The sequence below is a fragment of the Oncorhynchus keta genome, chromosome 26 (assembly GCF_023373465.1).
Source record: "Oncorhynchus keta strain PuntledgeMale-10-30-2019 chromosome 26, Oket_V2, whole genome shotgun sequence".
Taxonomy (NCBI): domain Eukaryota; kingdom Metazoa; phylum Chordata; class Actinopteri; order Salmoniformes; family Salmonidae; genus Oncorhynchus; species Oncorhynchus keta.
This window is the reverse complement of record NC_068446.1, coordinates 20,426,583-20,448,698: the sequence shown is the minus strand read 5'-3', so window position 1 is coordinate 20,448,698 and position 22,116 is coordinate 20,426,583. Positions and strand designations below refer to the sequence as shown.

The 22,116-nt window shown below is 45.3% G+C and overlaps 1 protein-coding gene across 3 annotated transcripts; it reads right to left on the bottom strand.

Moving 5' to 3' along the window:
- Positions 1-2: 2 nt before the first annotated feature.
- prkaa2 (protein kinase, AMP-activated, alpha 2 catalytic subunit) lies at positions 3-21,521 on the bottom strand. 3 transcript variants are annotated; one of them, XM_052480354.1, is made up of 11 exons: positions 21,153-21,521; positions 19,760-19,901; positions 19,116-19,209; positions 12,077-12,221; positions 10,968-11,055; positions 10,640-10,864; positions 10,266-10,428; positions 9,992-10,159; positions 9,624-9,779; positions 4,116-4,242; positions 3-3,956 (listed from the first exon to the last, which is right to left on the bottom strand). In XM_052480354.1, exons 1-11 carry the CDS (start codon positions 21,250-21,252, stop codon positions 3,688-3,690), a joined length of 1,677 nt encoding a protein of 558 aa, XP_052336314.1. In that variant the 5' UTR covers positions 21,253-21,521; the 3' UTR covers positions 3-3,687. The 3 variants fall into 3 exon arrangements, with proteins under 3 accessions (XP_052336314.1, XP_035613122.2, XP_052336315.1); XM_035757229.2 differs by having other exon boundaries at positions 9,977-10,159; positions 21,153-21,512; XM_052480355.1 differs by lacking the exons at positions 19,760-19,901; positions 21,153-21,521 and adding an exon at positions 19,260-19,701 and having other exon boundaries at positions 9,977-10,159.
- Positions 21,522-22,116: the final 595 nt, after the last annotated feature.

Below are 22,116 nucleotides of genomic sequence, written 5' to 3'. Positions count from 1 at the left end.
CCTTCCTCTCACAGTCACTGCTTTCCCCTTCCTCTCACAGTCACTGCTTTCCCCTTCCTCTCACAGTCACTGCTTTCCCCTTCCTCTCACAGTCACTGCTTTCCCTTCCTCTCACAGTCACTGCTTTCCCCTTCCTTTCACAGTCACTGCTTTCCCCTTCCTTTCACAGTCACTGCTTTCCCCTTCCTTTCACAGTCACTGCTTTCCCCTTCCTTTCACAGTCACTGCTTTCCCCTTCCTTTCACAGTCACTGCTTTCCCCTTCCTTTCACAGTCACTGCTTTCCCCTTCCTTTCACAGTCACTGCTTTCTCCTTCCTCTCCTCCGGTGAGACTGACCAAAGAGACACCGTCTTCCACCTGATGGCGAAACTCGAGTCGCGCCACATCTGCCTCATGCACAAATTCATGCGGTTCCTATGACCAGAGAAAGTGAAATACTCCTCCATATTAAAATAGACACAAAGCTAATAATAAAACTCATTGCAGCGCGAGTGGAAAAAGGGAGAAGAGCGTTTTATAATAGTGTTCAACCAAAGCCGGGTTGCCAGTGCTGAATAAAACACACTCATACAAACTGCAGCGCTGCTGCATTATTCTACAGTCTCTCCGTGGTCGTGCTTTTAAAGGTTATTCAATCTTACCTAGGCTAGTATCAAACCTTTTGACTGTGGCCGGGGTCGAGGAGGCTCTGTACGGTAATTTGAGCTATTCGATTGCCAGCACATTAGGCACACTCAATTTAGCAACAGACCTCCCGGTCCGCTTGAATCAAGTGCACCTACCACCAACAGCGCAACACGCACAAAATCAGGCCTGGCTTTTCCACAGAAATGCTTGGTGACCACTGGACTGAAGTGGATTCAACAAATTACATCAATAAGGGATCATAGCTTTCACCTGGTCAGTCTGTCATGGAATGAGCAGGTGTTCATAATGTTTTGTACCCTCAGTATGTAAGTATCTCTCAAAAATGGGATATGCCAGTTTATTAAGTACACCACCCAGACACGGAGTCACATGGCTGTGGCTTGTTATATAAAACAGGCATTCAGTTACTGTTCAATCGAACGTTAGAATAGGCAAAACAAGTGACTTTAAGCGAAGTATGATCATCGGTGCCATGCCCCGGGTCCAGTATCTCAGAAACGGCCGCTCCCCTCCTGGGCTTTTCACACACAACAGTGTCTAAGGTTTACAGAGAATGGTGGGAGAAACAGATAACATCCAGTCAGCAGCAGCCCTGCGGGTGAAAACAGCTCGTTTGATGAGAGGTCGAAGGAGAAGGGCAAGAATCGTGCAAGCCAACAGGTGGGTCAGAAAACAAACTGGTCGATCCTTGTCACGGATGGGCTATTGCAGCAGACCACCACACCAGGTTCTATTCCTATCAGCTAAAAACAAGAAGTGGCTCAGGTGGGTACGTGTTAACCAACACTGAACAACCGAGGAGTGGAAAAACATCCCCTGGAATATGTCAGCGAGTTCAGTTTACTTGAGTGGCCTGCGCAGTCCCCAGACCTCAACCCATTAGAGCATATTTGAGATGAGATGGATGTTCGCAGCATGAATGTACTGCCGTCCAATCTGCAGAAACTGCACGGCGCCATCGCATTAGCATGAACCAACATCACTGTGGAATCTTTGACACCTTGTAGAATCCCCTGAAGAATTCAGGCTGTTCTGGAGACAAAGGTGGGTCCAACCGGTACTAGATGAGAGTACACATACGTGGGTATTGTCTTGCATGTATAGCGTCATACACAGACAAAAACAGACTCTCAGAATAGAGATGTGATTGACAGAACTGCTGCACAGGACAAACAAATGACAAGGAAACGAATGACAAGGAAACAAAAGGAAAGAAGAGAGGTTTAGTGTCTTTTCTGACTCTTAACTGGCCCAACAGAGGTCTACAATTCCCTCAGCGAAACACACACTACTGCAAATACACACCACAAACCAATAACTCCAGAGGGAGGGAAGGAAAGAGAGAGATACAAATGATTCTACATTTAATAACAAACCGAACAGACCACCATCACGGTACCAGAACAGACCACCATCACGGTACCAGAACAGACCACCATCACGGTACCAGAACAGAGCAGAGAAACACAGACACACTAGCATGCATCAGATCAGCCCAGCCCTCACTGGCCCCAGCAGAACAAGAGACACAGACAGGACTCTGGAACACTATATACTGTAAACCATTTGACAATTGGTGAAGGGAGATTTGTTCCAGTGTTCTGTCATATCTATTCCCTCTCCTCCTGTATCTTTAGTTATATTAGTCAGAATTCAAATCTCATTGGCACATAAACTACAGTACTGTATGTCTTCTCCTGGCCAATCCCTGGCAAGCTCCTGTCTGTCAGTCCTCTACACACAGGAGTGTACACACACACACACACACACACACAGAAACAGTCTGCTTACCATTCCGTTTCTGCAAACAAAAACAGTCACCAAGCTAGAAACAACGTGTGTTAAGGCACCTGGAGAAAGGTTCACTACAGATACACTTCCCTCCCTCCTCCTCCGTCAGGTAGCATCAATGCTAACTAATCCACAGAACAATATTACCAGTCAGAGAGAGAGGGAGAGTGGAGGCTCTCTCTCTATGACCTCTCATCACCTAAAATCTCTTAAGTCCGTATATACTTCTCAAACATCAGCAGTGCTTCAATACTCAATATTCAGTACCACACAGAGCCTCTAAAACAAAACCTCTTTAAAATAAATAAGAATATGACATCTAAATAATAATAACAACAATCCTCTTTAACTTCATTTGTTGCATGTTACAATCAACAGCTGCTACACTACTCAAAGTGATAGGAATATAAATATATATGATAAATATGGATAACAAAACGTGTGTCGTTACAAAAACCATATAAAACCATATATAAAATGCTCAGTGTGTTTGTTCTACAGTGACGGCTATTCTGGATCTGATTGGAGGTTGAGAGTAGTCAGGGAGGCGCGGCTTATCTGTAAATGTCCCACGTGCTAACTGGTTGAACGCTGCACGTGCATAACTGCAACCAGTTAGAAATGTCCGTTTCCTAGTTTCGACGAGCACGTGAACGCGCCATATGGGAGCTACAAGTGAGACCTCTAACCTTTCCCACGGCCAGACTGGCTCTGGCAGACTGGCTCTAGACCAGGGACGGGCAACTCGTGGCGCGCGGGTCGCATGGCCACTTTTGTAGGACTGCAGATCAATTCCTTCCGCTGTCAAGACTAAACTAAAATGTTTATAAATCGCCAAATTTTGCTTAAAACACTGACTGCATGTGTGTGTCTGGATTTGAGTATGCAGTCACGTGAGCCACCGAATGATGAGTTCTGATTTTTTGTGGCCCCTACCCCCATCAAAGTTGCCCATCCCTGCTCTAGACAAACAGGAAGTCTAATCAGAGATCTACGATCAGTTTTGCCTAGCCCAAACCTACAACACCAGGAGGGAACAACTGACCCTAGATCTGTGGTTAGAGGCGTGTTCTGCAGTACTTGGAGAATTAGGTCAGGATCACACCAATATAAAACGGTCTAAATAGGCTCAGGGCAGTGTTCTGTTTCAGATGGTTATGCAGGCGGTAGCTGGAGTTTTCCGGACTATATGACATTGACCAGGAAAAACTCCAGGCCCCTAGTTACCCAGCGGAGGTTTACCGTCTCTAGCGGGCCAGCGTGGTGATGAGACTGGCACACATCTCAAAGAAGTCCATAGTGTGGCTGCCCTGGCGCGGGGTGGGGGTGGAGGTGGAGGTGAGGAGGGCAGCGCTGGAGCACAGCGATCCAGGCAGAGAGGAGCTGAGCTTGGGGAGATCCACGGCAGGACAGGCTGAGTCCACACTGAGTCTGGGTCTGTGGAGCCCTGCAGTGGAGCCTGACCTCTGGGGGGTGGAAGAGCCCGACTTAAACCCTACTGCGTCCATGATGTCATCTGGGGGAGGAGAGATTAGTGTTTGTTTTCGTCATTACTCATCTTCTGCACCCAGTAATACGTTGTAAAAAGAGGAAACTCTCTAAATTCTGCTGTCAGAATTAACCAGATATCAAAAAGTCTGTTTCCTGTTATAAATATGTTGTGTAGCTGGCGTACCATCGATGCTTTTGAAGTCCAGCAGGTAGGATCTGTTGTCTACTTGGTACAGCTGGAGACACATCTTCACCAGGTTGCCTGTTACTGGGTTCTTCCTCCGAACACGCAGGTGGTACGGGTTCACCACCTAAATATAACACACATTAAAAAGGTGCAATATGCAGAAATCCCTCCGCCATTTCCCTGGTTGCGAAAATTCTAAGTTCGCTTAATTTATGTTTATGTGACAAAACAATGTATAGTGTACAAGGATCATTGTACCATCTAAACAGTTAAACAGTTAAATATATTTTCGATAACCAATAACATTGTATTTTAAGCTGTTTGAAGACTGTATAAAACCGAAAGTTTTTAAAAAAGGCACAAAAAAACACACATTTAATACCAGGAAGCATAGAAATAGCACACATAGAACCGATCTACCACTTCTTAGACTTGCTTTCGAAGAGGATGACAGATCAATAATTTCTATGTGAATTTGGTTGGGTTGCCTAAAATGTTACATATTGCAGTTAACATGTACACACACACACACCTTAGTGATATAAACTCAGCAAAAAAAGAAACATCCTCTCACTGTCAACTGCATTTATTTTCAGCAAACTTAACATGTGTAAATATTTGTATGAACAACAAGATTCAACAACAGACATAAACTGAACAAGTTCCACAGACACGTGACTAACAGAAATGGAATAATGTGTCTCTGAACAAAAGGGGGGTCAAAATCAAAAGTAACAGTCAGTATCTGGTGTGGCCACCAGCTGCATTAAGTACTGCAGTGCATCTCCTCCTCATGGACTGCACCAGATTTGCCAATTCTTGCTGTGAGATGTTACCCCAGTCTTCCACCAAGGCACCTGCCAGTTCCCTGACATTTCTGGGGGGAATGGCCTAGCCCCTCACCCCCCGATCCAACAGGTCTCAGACATGCTAAATGGGATTGAGATCCGGGCTCGTCGCTGGCCATGGCAGAACACTGACATTCCTGTCTTGTAGGAAATCACACACAGAACGAGCAGTATGGCTGGTGGCATTGTCATGCTGGAGGGTCATGTCAGGATGAGCCTGCAGGAAGGGTACCATATGTGGGAGGAGGATGTCTTCCCTGTAACGCGCAGCGTTGAGATTGCCTGCAATGACAACAAGTTCAGTCCGATGATGCTGTGACACACCGCCCCAGACCATGATGGACCCTCCACCTCCAAATCGATCCCGCTCCAGAGTACAGGCCTCAGTGTAACGCTCATTCCTTCGACTACAAACGTGAATCCGACCATCACCCCTGGTGAGAAAAAAACGAGACTAGCCAGTCCTGTCTAGCGATGGTGGGTTTGTGCCCATAGGCAACGTTGTTGCCGGTGATGTCTGGTGAGGACCTGCCTTTACAACAGGCCTACAAGCTCTTAGTCCAGCCTCTCTCTGCCTATTGCAGACAGTCTGAGCACTGATGGAGGGATTGTGCGTTTCTGGTGTAACTCGGGCAGTTGTTGTTGCCATCCTGTACCTTTCCCGCAGGTGTGATGTTCGGATGTACCGATCCTATGCAGGTGTTGTTACACGTGGTCTGCCACTGCGAGGACGATCAGCGGTCCGTCCTGTCTCCCTGTAGCGCTGTCTTCGGCGTCTCACAGTACGGACATGGCAATTTATTGCCCTGGCCACATCTGCAGTCCTCATGCCTCCTTGCAGCATGCCTGAGGCACGTTCACGCAGATGAGCAGGGACCCTGGGCATCTTTCTTTTGATGTTTTTCAGAGTCAGTAGAAAGGCCTCTTTAGTGTCCTAAGTTTTCATAACTGTGACCTTAATTGCCTACTGTCTTTAAGCTGTTAGTGTCTTAACGACCGTTCCACAGGTGCATGTTCATTAATTGTTAATGGTTCATTTAACAAGCATGGGAAACAGTGTTTAAACCCTTTACAATGAAGATCTGTGTTATTAGTTATTTTGATTTTTACGAATTATCTTTGAAAGACAGGGTCCTGAAAAAGGGACCTTTCTTTTTTTGCTGAGTATATATACAGACACAAGGAGCATTTCGAAACGACTTTTTGCACATTTTGTTACATTACAGCCTTGTTCTTAAATGTATTAAATACATTTCCCCCCTCATCAATCTACACACAACACCCCATGACAAAGCAAAAACAGTTTTGATCATTTTGCAAATGTATTATTATTACTGAAATATCACATAAGTATTCAGACCCTTTACTCAGTACTTTATTGAAGCACCTTTGGCAGCAATTACAGCCTTGAGTCTTCTTGGGTACAAGCATGACATACATTTGGGGAGAACCTCCCATTCTTCCCTGCAGATCCTCTCTAGCCAATTTCAGAATACTATCTTTACTCTCCTAGATGGGTATTTAAGTTCTGGTCAGATAACCAAAAAAGAACATGCTTTTTTGGCTATTCAACACCCTAAAATTGCCACTTTCTACACTTTGCCGAAATGACACAAGAATGTTACACAACCTCCAGGGCGCCCTATTGTAGCGGGCATTGATGCAGTAACGGCCCCTCTATCTACTTTTGTTGACCTTTTTATTAGACCACTCGCAGAACAGTTCCCCTCCTGTGTAAAGGACACCAGCAGTATGATCTCTATCATTGAATCTCTTGATCCTCTCCCTGAGAATACCTTGTTAGTTACTTTTGATGTTGAGTCATTATACACTAATATTCCACACGAGGGCGGTAATTGAAGCTATGGAACATTTTCTTCTGCAACGTGACCCTAATGAAGTACCTTCCAGTGCATGCGTTGTAACATTGGCTGAAATAGTACTCACACATCACTATTTCATGTTTCTAAATGATTTCTTTATTCAGACTAAAGGGACTGCTATGCGATCCCCCATGGCTCCTAATTATGCTAATTTGTATGTGGGTTACATGGAGAAACAGTCTATTTTCAATCCTCTCAACGGTGTTTTCTTGCCTCACATCATTATGTGGAAACGGTATATTGCTGATATTTTTGTTCTATAGAGGGGTGATGCAAAACAGCTCCAGGCATTCCATGCTTTTCTTAACTCCTGTTCTGAGCATCTGAGATTTACTATGCAATCTGATACACGTCAAATCAGTTTTCTTGATCTTCTGATCTTGTGTGAAGATAATGTTCTATACACTGATCTTTACAGGAAGCCTACTGATCGTAACAGTTTGTTGAGGGCTGATAGTTGTCACCCACTTCCCTTGAAAAATAGTTTGCCCTACAGTCAATTCTGTCGAATCAAAAGAATTTGCAAAAAACAATCCGATTTAGACAGAAATATGGCTGAGACGCAAGGAATGTTCAAGGAGAGGGGCTACAAGAATGATCAGATTAATATTGCCATTGCCTTTTTCAAGGTCAGTCTCGCAAAAATACGCATTCTTGCGTTGTAACTACCCGCTATTCAAAGTGCTCTGAACAAATTAAGGGAATTGTTCACAAACATTGGCACATCCTAAAATCCGATGATAGTCTCGGTAATGTGTTTTCGGACCTTCCCTTGGTCGTATTCTCGCGGGGCAGAAATCTCAGAGACCAATTGGTAAACTCTGATTTACCACCCCAAGATATTCCTGAACAACGTCTATTTGCGCCCCTACTGGATGGAAATTACAAGTGTAATGGCTGTGCTCAATGCAATGGCACATATAAATGTAGATCCTTCAAACACCCACAAACAGGGAAATCGATCCCAATCAAAGGTGTTATTACGTGCTCCACTAAGGCAGTTATTTATCTTATAACTTGTCCTTGTGGTAAAAATTATGTAGGTAAAACAGAGCGTAAATTAAAAGTACGTATCTCAGAGCATCGTAGCACCATTAGGTGTAAAAACTTTACTTATCCAGTTGCGGCCCACTTCTTGGAGGCAGGCCACTCGATTTCGTCTCTGCGTTATATTGGCATCGAACATGTCACCCTCCCTAGGAGAGGGGATGACCTTGATAATTTATTGTTAAAACGAGAGGCTGCCGGGATCTTTAATTTAAAGACCCTTGCTCCCTTCGGTCTCAACGTAGACTTTGATCTGAAGCCATTCTTGTGATTATTGTGACTTTCCCATTGTAATTGTTTGTAAGCTTGTGTAGTCAAATTAATCTATGATCGTATGCTATCCATTTGTTGTTTGTATGCTGTTCTTTGTATGACATTTTAATATTTGATTATTAACCAATGATATTAGGCCACTCCTGGCCATGATTACAGACACCTGTGTCTTTTGACACTATATAAACGAGTCATCCCGCAGTGTTTGTGATTATACCCTGATGAAGACAGCTTGGCTGTCGAAACGTTGGTATTACATTTTTCCATCCGAGCTCCTAGAGTGTGCGGCTCTCTTTTATTTTCAAGTTTTCTACTCCGCTAGCCAGCACCTCGTCTTAATAGGTGTGCTACTCCGCTAGCCAGCACCTCGTCTTAATAGGTGTGCTACTCCGCTAGCCAGCACCTCGTCTTAATAGGTGTGCTACTCCGCTAGCCAGCACCTCGTCTTTATAGGTGTGCTACTCCGCGTCTTAATAGGTGTGCTACTCCGCTAGCCAGCACCTCGTCTTAATAGGTGTGCTACTCCGCTAGCCAGCACCTCGTCTTAATAGGTGTGCTACTCCGCTAGCCAGCACCTCGTCTTAATAGGTGTGCTACTCCGCTAGCCAGCACCTCGTCTTAATAGGTGTGCGTTTCTTTTTCTTCCAGAGTCCTTTAGGCACCTTTTGGCTCCAACCAGGCAGTCATGTGCCTTTTACTGAGGAGTGGCTTCCATCTGGCCACTCTACCATAAAGGCCTGCTTGGTGGAATGCTGCAGAGATGGTTGACCTTCTGGAATATTCTCCCATCGCCACAGAGGAACTCTAGAGCTCTGTCAGAGTGACCATCGGGTTCTTGGTAACCTCCCTGACCCAGGCCCTTCTCCCCCGATTGCTCAGTTTGGCTGGACGGCCAGCTCTAGAAAGAGTCTTGGTGGTTCTTAACTTCTTCCTTTTAAGAATGATGGAGGCCAAAGTGATCGTGAAGACCTTCAATGCTGCAGAAATGTTTTGGTACCCTTCCCCAGACCTGTGCTTCGACACAATCCTGTCTCAGAGCTCTGTGGACAATACCTTAGAGCTCATGGCTTGGTTTTTGCTCTGACATGCACTGTTAACTGTGGGACCTTGTATAGACAGGTTTATGCCTTTCCAAATCATGTCCAATTAATTGAATTTGCCACAGGTGGACTCCAATGAAGTTGTAGAAACATCTCGAGGATGATCAATGGAAACAGGATGCACCAGAGCTCAATTTCGAGTCTCATAGCAAAGGGTCTGAATACTTATGTAAATAAGAAATTAGCAAATGTCAAAAAACATTTTCGCTGTGTCATTATGAGGTATTGTGTGTAGATTGATGAGAATAAAAAAAATGTTGATCAATTTCAGAATAAGGCTGTAACATAACAAAATGTGGGAAAAGTCAAGGGGTCTGAATACTTTCCGAATGCTTTCCACACACCGCGCCTCACCTTCCAGTCATACTGTAGCTGTCTCATAGCCCTGTAGACCTCAGCCATGATGTCATAGGGTCTGCTCTGACTCCTGATGCCCAGGTGCCACTTGGCTTTCTTCACTGCCAGGGGTTTGGCTCTGGTGGTGTTGAGGGCATCCAACGGGCAGCGCGCCTGCAGACAGAGAGGAGAGAATCTTTATTATCCCCGACAAGCAGTCATAAATACATGAGGACAAAACTATACTGCCAATGTTGCACTGGTATCGCGGAAGAAGTACATCATCAAGTGTTTACACTTCAGAGATCTTGTATCCAATTGTGTATACTGTGAACATAGTACATAGAATAGAACCAGGTAGAAATCATTGCCTTGGGGCTGTCTACCAGCAGGGGGGGCATCCTCTCTGGGTGTGGTTTGACCCCGGGGGGCAGTGACATGCCATCCTCCATGAAGGAGCCCTGGGGAGGGCTAGAGGCCAGGTAGAACTCACTGGCCTGGGTCATGATGCGCCGGTTGTCTATGATCAGATGGTACGCTACCGCTAGCTGGTCCTGGAAAGAGACGGAGGGAGAGAGTAAGAGAGAGGCTGAGAGAAGAGGGGGAGTGCGTACTATATGACTAAGCGTGTGAGCGTACATGCCTGTGTTGCGTGCATACCTGAGGGTCTCCGCTGTACAGACTGGACATCACCTCAGACTCGGTGCTCTCAAACTTGTCACACACCTCTCGGACTGCCTCCTCATCCAGAATGGTGGAGTCATAGGAAGGGTCCTCAGGAAACAGGTAGCCTGGCAGGTCCTGCTTAAACCACTCGTGTTCCCTACACACACACGTTTGAACGTTCACACACACACACACACACACACACACACACACACACACACACACACACACACAAAATTATTATTCTATTATTTTGCTCTGGACCAACCTTCAACCACCACACACAAGCTTTTGGTTAGGTTTGCCAATTCTATTAAATCACATTAAAAACATGAGCATAATCATCAGTAGGGAAGGTTAGAGGTCACCTAATGTCTTTAATGGTAGCCCTCTTGAGTGGGTCGACCTGCAGCATGAGCAGCAGCAGGGAAGCGACGGGCCGAGTGAGGTATTCTGGCATATAGAACACGCCCCCTCTAATCTTCTTAAACAGTGTGGGAACGTGCTCGTCATCAAAGGGCAGAGTCCCACACAGCAACGCATACAGGATCACCCCACTGCTCCATATGTCCACCTCAGGACCAGCGTATAACCTGTGCACAAAGCAAAGAATACACGATCACACCACAACATGTAGCCTATAGTATCAACCTAAGGATCTGCATACAGCCTAAACACACGCACAAACACACACACCTTCCGGAGATTACTTCAGGAGCTGCGTAGTTGGGAGATCCACAGCTGGTCCTCAGGAACTCCCCGTCTGACATCATGTTTGACAACCCTGATGACCAGAGCAAATCAGTTTTTCAGCATTATCTTCAAATGCCAACCTTACCTAACCTTACTGTCCAAACAAACAAGTTACGATATTCTCTCTCTCTCTCTCTCTCTCTCTCTCTCTCTCCTCCCTCTCTCCCTCTCCCCTCTCTCCTCTCTTTCTCCCTCCCTTTCTGTCTCTCTCCCTTCCCCTCTCTGTCTCTCTCCCTTCCCCTCTCTCTCTCCCTCCCCTCTCTCCCTTCCCCTCTCTCCCTCCCACCTCTCTCCCTCCCCCTCTCTCTCTCCCTTCCCCTCTCTCTCTCCCACCTCTCTCCCTCTCTCCCTTCCCTCTCTCTCTCCCACCTCTCTCCCTTCCCCCCTCTCTCTCCTTCCCTCTCTCTCCCTCCCTCCCCCTCTCCCTTCCCCTCCCTCTCCTTCCCCTCCCCTCTCCTTCCTCTCTCCCCCCTTCCCTCCTCTCTCTCTCTCTCCCCCCCTCCCTCCTCTCCCCTCCCTTCCTCTCCCTCTCTCTCTCTCCCCTTCCTCTCTCCCTTCTCTCTCTCTCCCCCTCTCTCCCACCTCTCTCCCCCTCTCCTCTCTCTCTCTCTCTCCCCTCCCCTCTCCTCTCTCTCTCTCTCTCCCTTCCTCTCTCTCCCATCCCTCTCTCTCTCTCTCTCTCCTCCCCCTCCCACCTCTCTCTCTCTCTCTCTCTCTCTCTCTCCTTCCTCTCTCCCCTCCTCCTCTCTCTCCCCTTCTCTCTCTCTCTCCCCTTCCTCTCTCTCTCTCTCCTCTCCCTCTATCCCCTCTCTCTCTCTCTCTCTCCCCCTTCTCTCTCTCTCTCTCTCTCCCCTTCCTCTCCTCTCTCTCTCTCTCTCTCTCTCTCCCCGTCTCCAGTTTAAGGTGTCGGTATATTTTAAAACACAAATGGTTTGGTTTGACATTTGCTACTACGGCTTTGTGGACAACTCAATTTGTTACGTATGTATGCATGTATGTATGTATGTATGTGTGTGTGTGTGTTCTCTATCGTGCATGTGTGTGTAGTGTACCAAAGTCAGCTATTTTGGCGTTCTTGGAATGGTCCAGCAGTACATTCTCAGGTTTGAGGTCTCTGTGCACCACCATGTGTCTGTGGCAGTAGTCTACACCGGAGATAATCTGCTGGAACAACCGACGAGCCTCTTTGTCCTCTACCTACACACAACATGAGGTACAGATTAAGAGGTTAGGAGATTATTCCTTTCTAATGTGACTACATGCTTCCACTATGAAAAATGGCACCATCAAATGGCCTGTGTCTACATCAATCAATTGGACAACTGCAGGACAGGAGTGCGCTACTCCCCAGATGGCTTGTTCACTTGTTTAATTAGTTTGTGGATCTATCGACCGAAGGCCTGTAAGGTCCGGAATGATATATCCATATTTTGTTTCGTTGTGTTTTGATATCTCCTTTTGTTTGGGTATTCGGCCCGGCTGGGAAGCTTCAATTGCTGGAGAACACTGAACCCACTCAACCCATATATCTGAGGATCAACCATCCACCAATTCTTAAGTAAGAAATATCCTCACTGTATAATGCTGAATAGTTGTGTTGATATATTTCAATGTTAAACAAATTACTTTAATCAATCATTAACACTACAATTAAAATGGCTACTGTACTTGTGGCTAATTCCAGTGATGCTAAAACTGATGTCAAGGAAAATGAGACCTGGAGCGAGGTTATGGGTGGAAATGCCCCAAAGGAGACTGTTTTACCTCTTTTTTTCATGGAGAGAGAAATCCTGACAGAGGAGGCCATAGCCAACCCCATTAAGGAGGAGGAGCTCTACCACAGGTCTCATACAGGAAATTAATCCAAACCACTTGAGGTCAGTACAGAGAGTATGTGCACTCTGGCGTATATATATTCTCAGTAAGGAAGCAAAGGCAAAGCTTCTGATAGGAGGAATAACAGTCAGAGGAAAACGTGTTCAAAGAGAATAATCCGGGTCAGTTTGAAGTCACATGTCTGACCAGAACTCTAGTTACAATTAAAGAACTACCTGAATCAGCAGATGATAGTGTTGTGGCTGAGTTCCTGGCTAAAGCTGGATGTAAGGTGGTGGGGAGAGTGATGAGGCGCATGATAAGATACAAGGGTCAACTTACAATCTGCTCCAATGGAGATCGTTTTGTGTATGTTGAAGCAGCACCCATCATTCCTATAACAAGGTCTGTGAAGACGGGCCGTCACTGGATCAAAGTATGCCACAATCAGCACGCCGGAAGGGCTCAGGAGATGGTAGAGTACAGTCCTACTACACTGGACAACATAATGACACAATCCCACACTAGAGGGGGGTCAGGAGATGGTAGAGTACAGTCCTACTACACTGGACAACATAATGTCACAATCCCACACTAGAGGGGGTCAGGAGATGGTAGAGTACAGTCCTACTACACTGGACAACATAATGACACAATCCCACACTAGAGGGGTCAGGAGATGGTAGAGTACAGTCCTACTACACTGGACAACATAATGACACAATCCCACACTAGAGGGGTCAGGAGATGGTAGAGTACAGTCCTACTACACTGGACAACATAATGACACAATCCCACACTAGAGGGGTCAGGAGATGGTAGAGTACAGTCCTACTACACTGGACAACATAATGACACAATCCCACACTAGAGGGGTCAGGAGATGGTAGAGTACAGTCCTACTACACTGGACAACATAATGACACAATCCCACACTAGAGGGGTCAGGAGATGGTAGAGTACAGTCCTACTACACTGGACAACATAATGACACAATCCCACACTAGAGGGGTCAGGAGATGGTAGAGTACAGTCCTACTACACTGGACAACATAATGACACAATCCCACACTAGAGGGGTCAGGAGATGGTAGAGTACAGTCCTACTACACTGGACAACATAATGACACAATCCCACACTAGAGGGGTCAGGAGATGGTAGAGTACAGTCCTACTCCACTGGACAACATAATGACACAATCCCACACTAGAGGGGTCAGGAGATGGTAGAGTACAGTCCTACTACACTGGACAACATAATGACACAATCCCACACTAGAGGGGTCAGGAGATGGTAGAGTACAGTCCTACTCCACTGGACAACATAATGACACAATCCCACACTAGAGGGGGTCAGGAGATGGTAGAGTACAGTCCTACTACACTGGACAACATAATGACACAATCCCACACTAGAGGGGGTCAGGAGATGGTAGAGTACAGTCCTACTACACTGGACAACATAATGACACAATCCCACACTAGAGGGGTCAGGAGATGGTAGAGTACAGTCCTACTACACTGGACAACTTAATGACACAATCCCACACTAGAGGGGGTCAGGAGATGGTAGAGTACAGTCCTACTACACTGGACAACATAATGACACAATCCCACACTAGAGGGGTCAGGAGATGGTAGAGTACAGTCCTACTACACTGGACAACATAATGACACAATCCCACACTAGAGGGGTCAGGAGATGGTAGAGTACAGTCCTACTACACTGGACAACATAATGACACAATCCCACACTAGAGGGGGTCAGGAGATGGTAGAGTACAGTCCTACTACACTGGACAACATAATGACACAATCCCACACTAGATGGGGGTCACTGGAGATGGTAGAGTACAGTCCTACTCCACTGGACAACATAATGACACAATCCCACACTAGAGGGGTCAGGAGATGGTAGAGTACAGTCCTACTCCACTGGACAACATAATGACACAATCCCACACTAGAGGGGTCAGGAGATGGTAGAGTACAGTCCTACTACACTGGACAACATAATGACACAATCCCACACTAGAGGGGTCAGGAGATGGTAGAGTACAGTCCTACTACACTGGACAACATAATGACACAATCCCACATTAGAGGGGTCAGGAGATGGTAGAGTACAGTCCTACTACACTGGACAACATAATGTCACAATCCCACACTAGAGGGGTCAGGAGATGGTAGAGTACAGTCCTACTACACTGGACAACATAATGACACAATCCCACACTAGAGGGGTCAGGAGATGGTAGAGTACAGTCCTACTCCACTGGACAACATAATGACACAATCCCACACTAATGACACAATCCCACACTAGAGGGGTCAGGAGATGGTAGAGTACAGTCCTACTACACTGGACAACATAATGACACAATCCCACATTAGAGAGGGGTCAGGAGATGGTAGAGTACAGTCCTACTACACTGGACAACATAATGACACAATCCCACACTAGAGGGGTCAGGAGATGGTAGAGTACAGTCCTACTACACTGGACAACATAATGACACAATCCCACACTAGAGGGGTCAGGAGATGGTAGAGTACAGTCCTACTACACTGGACAACATAATGACACAATCCCACACTAGAGGGGTCAGGAGATGGTAGAGTACAGTCCTACTACACTGGACAACATAATGACACAATCCCACACTAGAGGGGGGTCAGGAGATGGTCAGGAGAGAGTACAGTCCTACTACACTGGACAACATAATGACACAATCCCACACTAGAGGGGTCAGGAGATGGTAGAGTACAGTCCTACTACACTGGACAACATAATGACACAATCCCACACTAGAGGGGGTCAGGAGATGGTAGAGTACAGTCCTACTACACTGGACAACATAATGACACAATCCCACACTAGAGGGGGTCAGGAGATGGTAGAGTACAGTCCTACTACACTGGACAACATAATGACACAATCCCACACTAGAGGGGTCAGGAGATGGTAGAGTACAGTCCTACTACACTGGACAACACAAGGTGCATAAAGGAAACTTTTTCACACTATGTGCAGGAGAACAATCCTGTCCCCATGAGTAGGGCAGACGTATCACATATCTCAGCTGAAATGACTGAACGTGAGACTGAGGTTGAAGAGGATGATTCCTCGGCTCCCAAGGACAAAGACAGAGTGAATGAAACATTGGAGTTGGTACCTGGTGAGCCAGAGTCTGCGACAAGAGAAAGAAGAGGAAAAATGCTCAAAATGAAGCTGGGAAAGTGGCTACTGAGACCAGTGACAATCATAACCCAATAGAAAACCTGGAGGCTAATAAGGGACCCCGAAGGCAGTGCAACTCTCTGGGGAATTACAAAAGGCAGCCAATCATCAACGCTGGCCTTCATTCAAACAATCCGGAATCAACATACACCCAAGCGCCCCGGGGTACCAAGCTCCCCATCAGTCTGGAGTTTGGTCACCTGCAGACAAAACGTCTGATATGGAGGATGTCATTCTGGGAGGTGGAGAAAAGTCCCCATAATTAGCCATCCAGGCCGAAATCATTGATGAACGATTGAAATAATCTATATTTGAGTAACCTATATTATCTGGTTCACATTCCGTGTATGTGAGCATAACTTCTGTCGCTAACATGGCTTTTCAAAAGAATGAGCAATCTGCTGTTCATTTCATTTTTCATTTTGTCCCAAACAAAACCCGCCTTCAAGACAGAAACTCTGTTCCTTTATCCCAGGTATAAGGAAACATTGTACCATGAAACCTTTTCAAACCGTTAATCAGGCTAAAAGGCTCTGGGACCCTCGTTCCAAATTTCAGAGAAGACAAAACTTGCAGGAAAAAGCTCAAAGAGATCACAGATTATTTCAACCTGACTCAAACAATACAAGATCCAACCAGAGTAACACAGTCATCCCAGACTCAAATTGATCTGGTGTTTATTAACAGACCTGATCAAATAATGAAGTTTAGTAACTTACTAACGGGTATAACACAATGTTACATTGGTGATTAGAAAGCTCACTAACAAGAGATGTAAGAACCATATTAATACGCAACGGTATGGTAAAAAAAATGCAGAAAAGTGAGCAGAGTAACTACGATGTCAAATTGACTGGTCTGATCTGTGAAGCGATGAAGTCCCAGAGTCTGGATACAGAACATTTCTGTCAGCTATTGACAAAGTGGATACCTCTTTTACCAGGAAATTTCAACATAAGCCAAGACGGAAAAGACGGCTCAACGAGGACCTCTGGAGAACGGGATTTCTCCTTGGGAAAAAAAGCACTGAAGTCTGGTAAGAATGATGACAGACGTATATTTACGTCACTGAGAAATAAGGTGGTTAGGAATGTTTTAAAAAGCAAAAGCAGAGCTCTTTCTTAAAGTGATCAATGAAGCAAAAGGAAATGGCAAAGTGATTTGGGAAAATCTCAATCTACCAGGGAGAGGAGCTGAAAAGTCAAAAAAACATCCTGAATTAAAGGTTCATGGGATTCTAATTTAAGACTCCAATTTCATATCCACCACCTTTAACAATTGTTTTCTGACTATGTCAGGGAACTGGCTCAAAGATTTTCAACCAAGACCACAGTTCTCACTCCCATAGATAATAATAAACCAATATTCAGAATTCCTGAAATCTCAGGGTCAGCAGTGGACAGCATTATTAGCTTCTTCAGAAGCTCTAGAATGTATTTGGTCTAGACACTGTGTTAGACATGGTGTTCCTGAAGAGACACAAATATTCTCTGATTACCCCTACTGTACATCTAGTTAGTCTGTCCATCAAATATGGGTTCTTCCCCAATGCTTGGTAGTCAAGTCTGCTGCAGTGATACCCGATTTAAAATCTGGTGACCCAACACTGGTGGGACATTACCGACCTATAAGCATTCTTCCAGTGCTATAAAAAGTAGCTGAAAGACGGGTGGCTGATCATCTGACTGACTCACCTCGTTCAGGGCAACTCCATACATCAAATGCAATTTGGATTCAGAACTAACCATTCTACCGAAACAGCCAATTGCTATTTTCTGGAGTGCATTAAATCTAAACTGGACATAGGTGGTGAAGTCGGCACAGTCTTTTTGGATCTTAAAAAGCACTTTGATAGTGTTGTTGTTGTCGTTGGAATTATATATGATATATTATTGGATGTAATGTATTTGTATTTTGTATTGTTTTAGTGAGTATTTGTATAGTGGCTGTGTAAAAGCCCTTACCTGCCCAGGGATTATGGTTGCAAATGATCTTTTGGCTAACCCCGGCACATTTACATGGGTGTTGCATTATTGTTATATTGATTCATGTGCATTGTCCCCTGTAAATAAATCAATCAACCAGACAGTCAGTCATTCAGTAAGTCAGTCAGAGACAGATAGACAGCCATTCAGTCATTCAGTAAGTCAGTCAGAGACAGATAGACAGCCATTCAGTCAGTCAGAGACAGATAGACAGCCATTCAGTCATTCAGTAAGTCAGTCAGAGACAGATAGACAGCCATTCAGACAGTCAGTCAATCAGAGACAGATAGACAGCCATCAGAGACAGATAGACAGACAGTCAGTCATTCAGTAAGTCAGTCAGAGACAGATAGACAGCCATTCAGTCATTCAGTAAGTCAGTCAGAGACAGATAGACAGCCATTCAGACAGTCAGTCATTCAGTAAGTCAGTCAGAGACAGATAGACAGCCATTCAGACAGTCAGTCATTCAGTAAGTCAGTCAGAGACAGATAGACAGCCATTCAGTCATTCAGTAAGTCAGTCAGAGACAGATAGACAGCCATTCAGACAGTCAGTCATTCAGTAAGTCAATCAGAGACAGATAGACAGCCATTCAGACAGTCAGTCATTCAGTAAGTCAGTCAGAGACAGATAGACAGCCATTCAGTCATTCAGTAAGTCAGTCAGAGACAGATAGACAGCCATTCAGTCATTCAGTAAGTCAGTCAGAGACAGATAGACAGCCATTCAGACAGTCAGTCATTCAGTAAGTCAGACAGCCATTCAGTCATTCAGTAATCAGTCAGAGACAGATAGACAGCCATTCAGACAGTCAGTCATTCAGTAAGTCAGTCATTCAGTAAGTCAGAGACAGATAGACAGCCATTCAGTCATTCAGTAAGTCAGTCAGAGACAGATAGACAGCCATTCAGACATTCAGTCATTCAGTAAGTCAATCAGAGACAGATAGACAGCCATTCAGACAGTCAGTCATTCAGTAAGTCAGTCAGAGACAGATAGACAGCCATTCAGACAGTCAGTCTTCAGTAAGTCAGAGGTATGTCTCACCCGTCCGTGTTTGCAGATGTAGTCAAACAGCTCTCCTCCTGAGACATACTCCATCACCATGAAGAAATCTGTAGGAGTACTGATCACCTGGTACCTACACACACACACACACACACACACACACACACACACACACACACACACACACACACACACACACACACACACGCCAATACGTCTGCCATAGCTCACAATGTCACTGTGGCCTAACCCTAAAAATAACATGGAAAGAGAGACTAGACACCTGGAAAGGGATTTACCCAAATAGGAATTATAAACTTCTTTCTGCTAACCGGAGCAAACTGATTCCTTGTGGGTGGGTGTGGGAGAGAGAGTGAGCGAGCAATAGAGGTGAGAGACTAGAAACGTGGGAAGGGATTTACCCAAGCAGGAATTATAAACTTCCATCTTCTTAACTAGAGATTTCCGCTAAACGGAATTCCGTGTGGGAGAGAGAGAGGGGGGGCGGGCTCCTGAGGCCCATAGTAAACAAACCCAGTGTGTGTGGGTATGTGTGTGGGGGAGAGGGGGGGGTGCTCCTGAGGCCCATAGTAAACAAACACTGAGTGTATGTGTATGTAAGAGAGAGGGGGGTACTTTTAGGCCCATAATAAACAAACACAGTCTGTATGCGTTATCCTCACAGTTTGATGATGTGAGGGTGTCTGAAGAGTTTGAGGTTCTGTATCTCTCGTTTGATCTTGCCCACCACGTCCAGACTCCTGATCTTCTGTCTGTTCAGGATCTTCACTGCCACCTTATGACCTGTCAACTGGTGTTCTCCAACTACCACACACACACACACACACACACACACACACACACACACACACACACACACACACACACACACACACATGAACTAACTGGAATGTCCGTAGTTTGTAAAAGAGTATAATAATATGTATTGTGTTCAACTGCTACAATGTAGGCTATAGGGCACAATTTGTGCTGATGGGTCAAATATTAAAAACAGTTGAGTCTTTTCCTCTGTTGCCAAGGTCACACAGACTACACTGAGGTAGGAGATAGGCCGGGGAATGTGTGATGTGTACACTACCCTCAGCTAAACTTTCATTGCCTGATAAAGAATAAAACCCTAGCTGTTTCAGAGTAGTCAACAAGACATGATTAATCACTATTTTTATATTACTGGACTAGCTATATCTATCTATTCACAACAATAAGAAACGTAGATCACAAACCGGTAAACAGGGAAAACACAACACAGCAATTACAGTAAACCTAAAGCCATACACATAGATTACAAGGTGGATAAATCAAGTGTGTCTGTCTGATAGTCTGTCTGCACTCTGTAGCTCATGGTTAGTCAGTCTAACAATTTAGCAATATTGTCTGTAGCAACAATTATTGTTGGCTAGTTCCTTGTTACACACCGTCACACTAATGTCTCGAATCAAACACACCTCCCGCAGTGCAGGGGGAGAGGAGGAGGGGGTCTGAATTCTACAAGGTCACGTTGAGACTGCAAGAAAATAGGACACTTGACGAGGCGTTCTAGATTCTCATTCTGTCCATGCCATTGTATGGTTTACATAATCGGGGAACACTGGTGATGATGAGCACTATTAAGCTATAACGTTCATGTTTATTTTTAATTTTTTTTTTAATGTCCTTTCCATAGCCATATAGGGCAAGTCTAAATGTCTAACGTTACTGTCACCTGCAAAGTCAACCTCCAACATTCACTGGCGGTCAGACGTTACAATTATGTGTGACCTGTTTGTTTTTACGCCATCATTGTTGTCGAGGGTAATTGTGCATGCTTTAGCCTATCATTACTGATAACAAGGAGTAGACAGGTTAGCTAGATATGTTGCTGGAATAATTCACCTTTCAACAAACCTAAACCACATTCTCTACATATCAACCGAGACAACAATAATCTAGCACATTCGTAACTACGCAGCCACAGCTACGCATTTTGCGTAGCTATTTAAATAGTCCGCCGCAAAGTTACAATCAATAACAACAAATGTTCCCACGACATGACTGTTGACAAGCACGCGACTTAACTCTTTACTTTGCCGAATGTGCCGACGCCCAGAGTGTCTCCTAAGAGGTAATGTCCGATCTTCACTCGGCCGCCTTCATGTTTCTGCTGTCGTTCTGCCATCTTTACCGTTCAGAACGTTACACCGCTCCGGTAGGCTCGAGCTTGGCTGTCTGCACGGTGCGCGAGACCGCGGTACACTAGACCTGTGCGTTCAGTTCGCTTGAACGTTTGCTACGTTGCGGAACGGTTTGTACTAAACGACACGTTTCCCCAAAACGTTCTTGAACAGACTTTGAGGTACATTTGCTACCGTTTGGTGGCTGTGGCTTGAAGCAAAGAGTAACCTATTTAAAGGGCAAGTGGCCATGCTGACAGCGTTCCCCAAACGCTCCCCGTTTTTTAACTGGTGATTCAGTACAGCGCCGTTTCCGTTTAATTGAACGTCCCAGAATGTAAAACAATGTATTGAACGCAGCCCTGGGGTTGGGAAAACCTGCACTGGACAAGGCAACATATATCCTATCGAACACCGACTGTGTGGTCTACAGTATCGCTCCAGTTGAGGGGAGGAGGGGGGTAGGGTTTGTGTAGGTAAAAACATGCCATGAGCTTTTAAACATTCCAAACAGATGAACATTCCATATGCTATTTAGGCTCAACGTCTGCACACTCATCAATCATCTCAGCGATTACAGTGTGCTCCGTTGGCTAGAGTAGGCCTATAACCTTAACATTTATATTGGGTCAGAATTCTATTACAGAACAGGTCATTGATGCTAGGCCTAATGTATGCCAATTCATGTGACCTGTTGTTACGGATAATGGCCCATATACTACACATCTACAGCATTATTAGTGGGCTGGATGCCTCACATTTGTGAGAGGCACAATCCCAAACACTACTGCTGTTTTTCATTCTTCTTCCCCTCTAATCAGGGACTGATTCAAACATCAGTACTCTGTCCAGATTGGAGAACAGGGGTT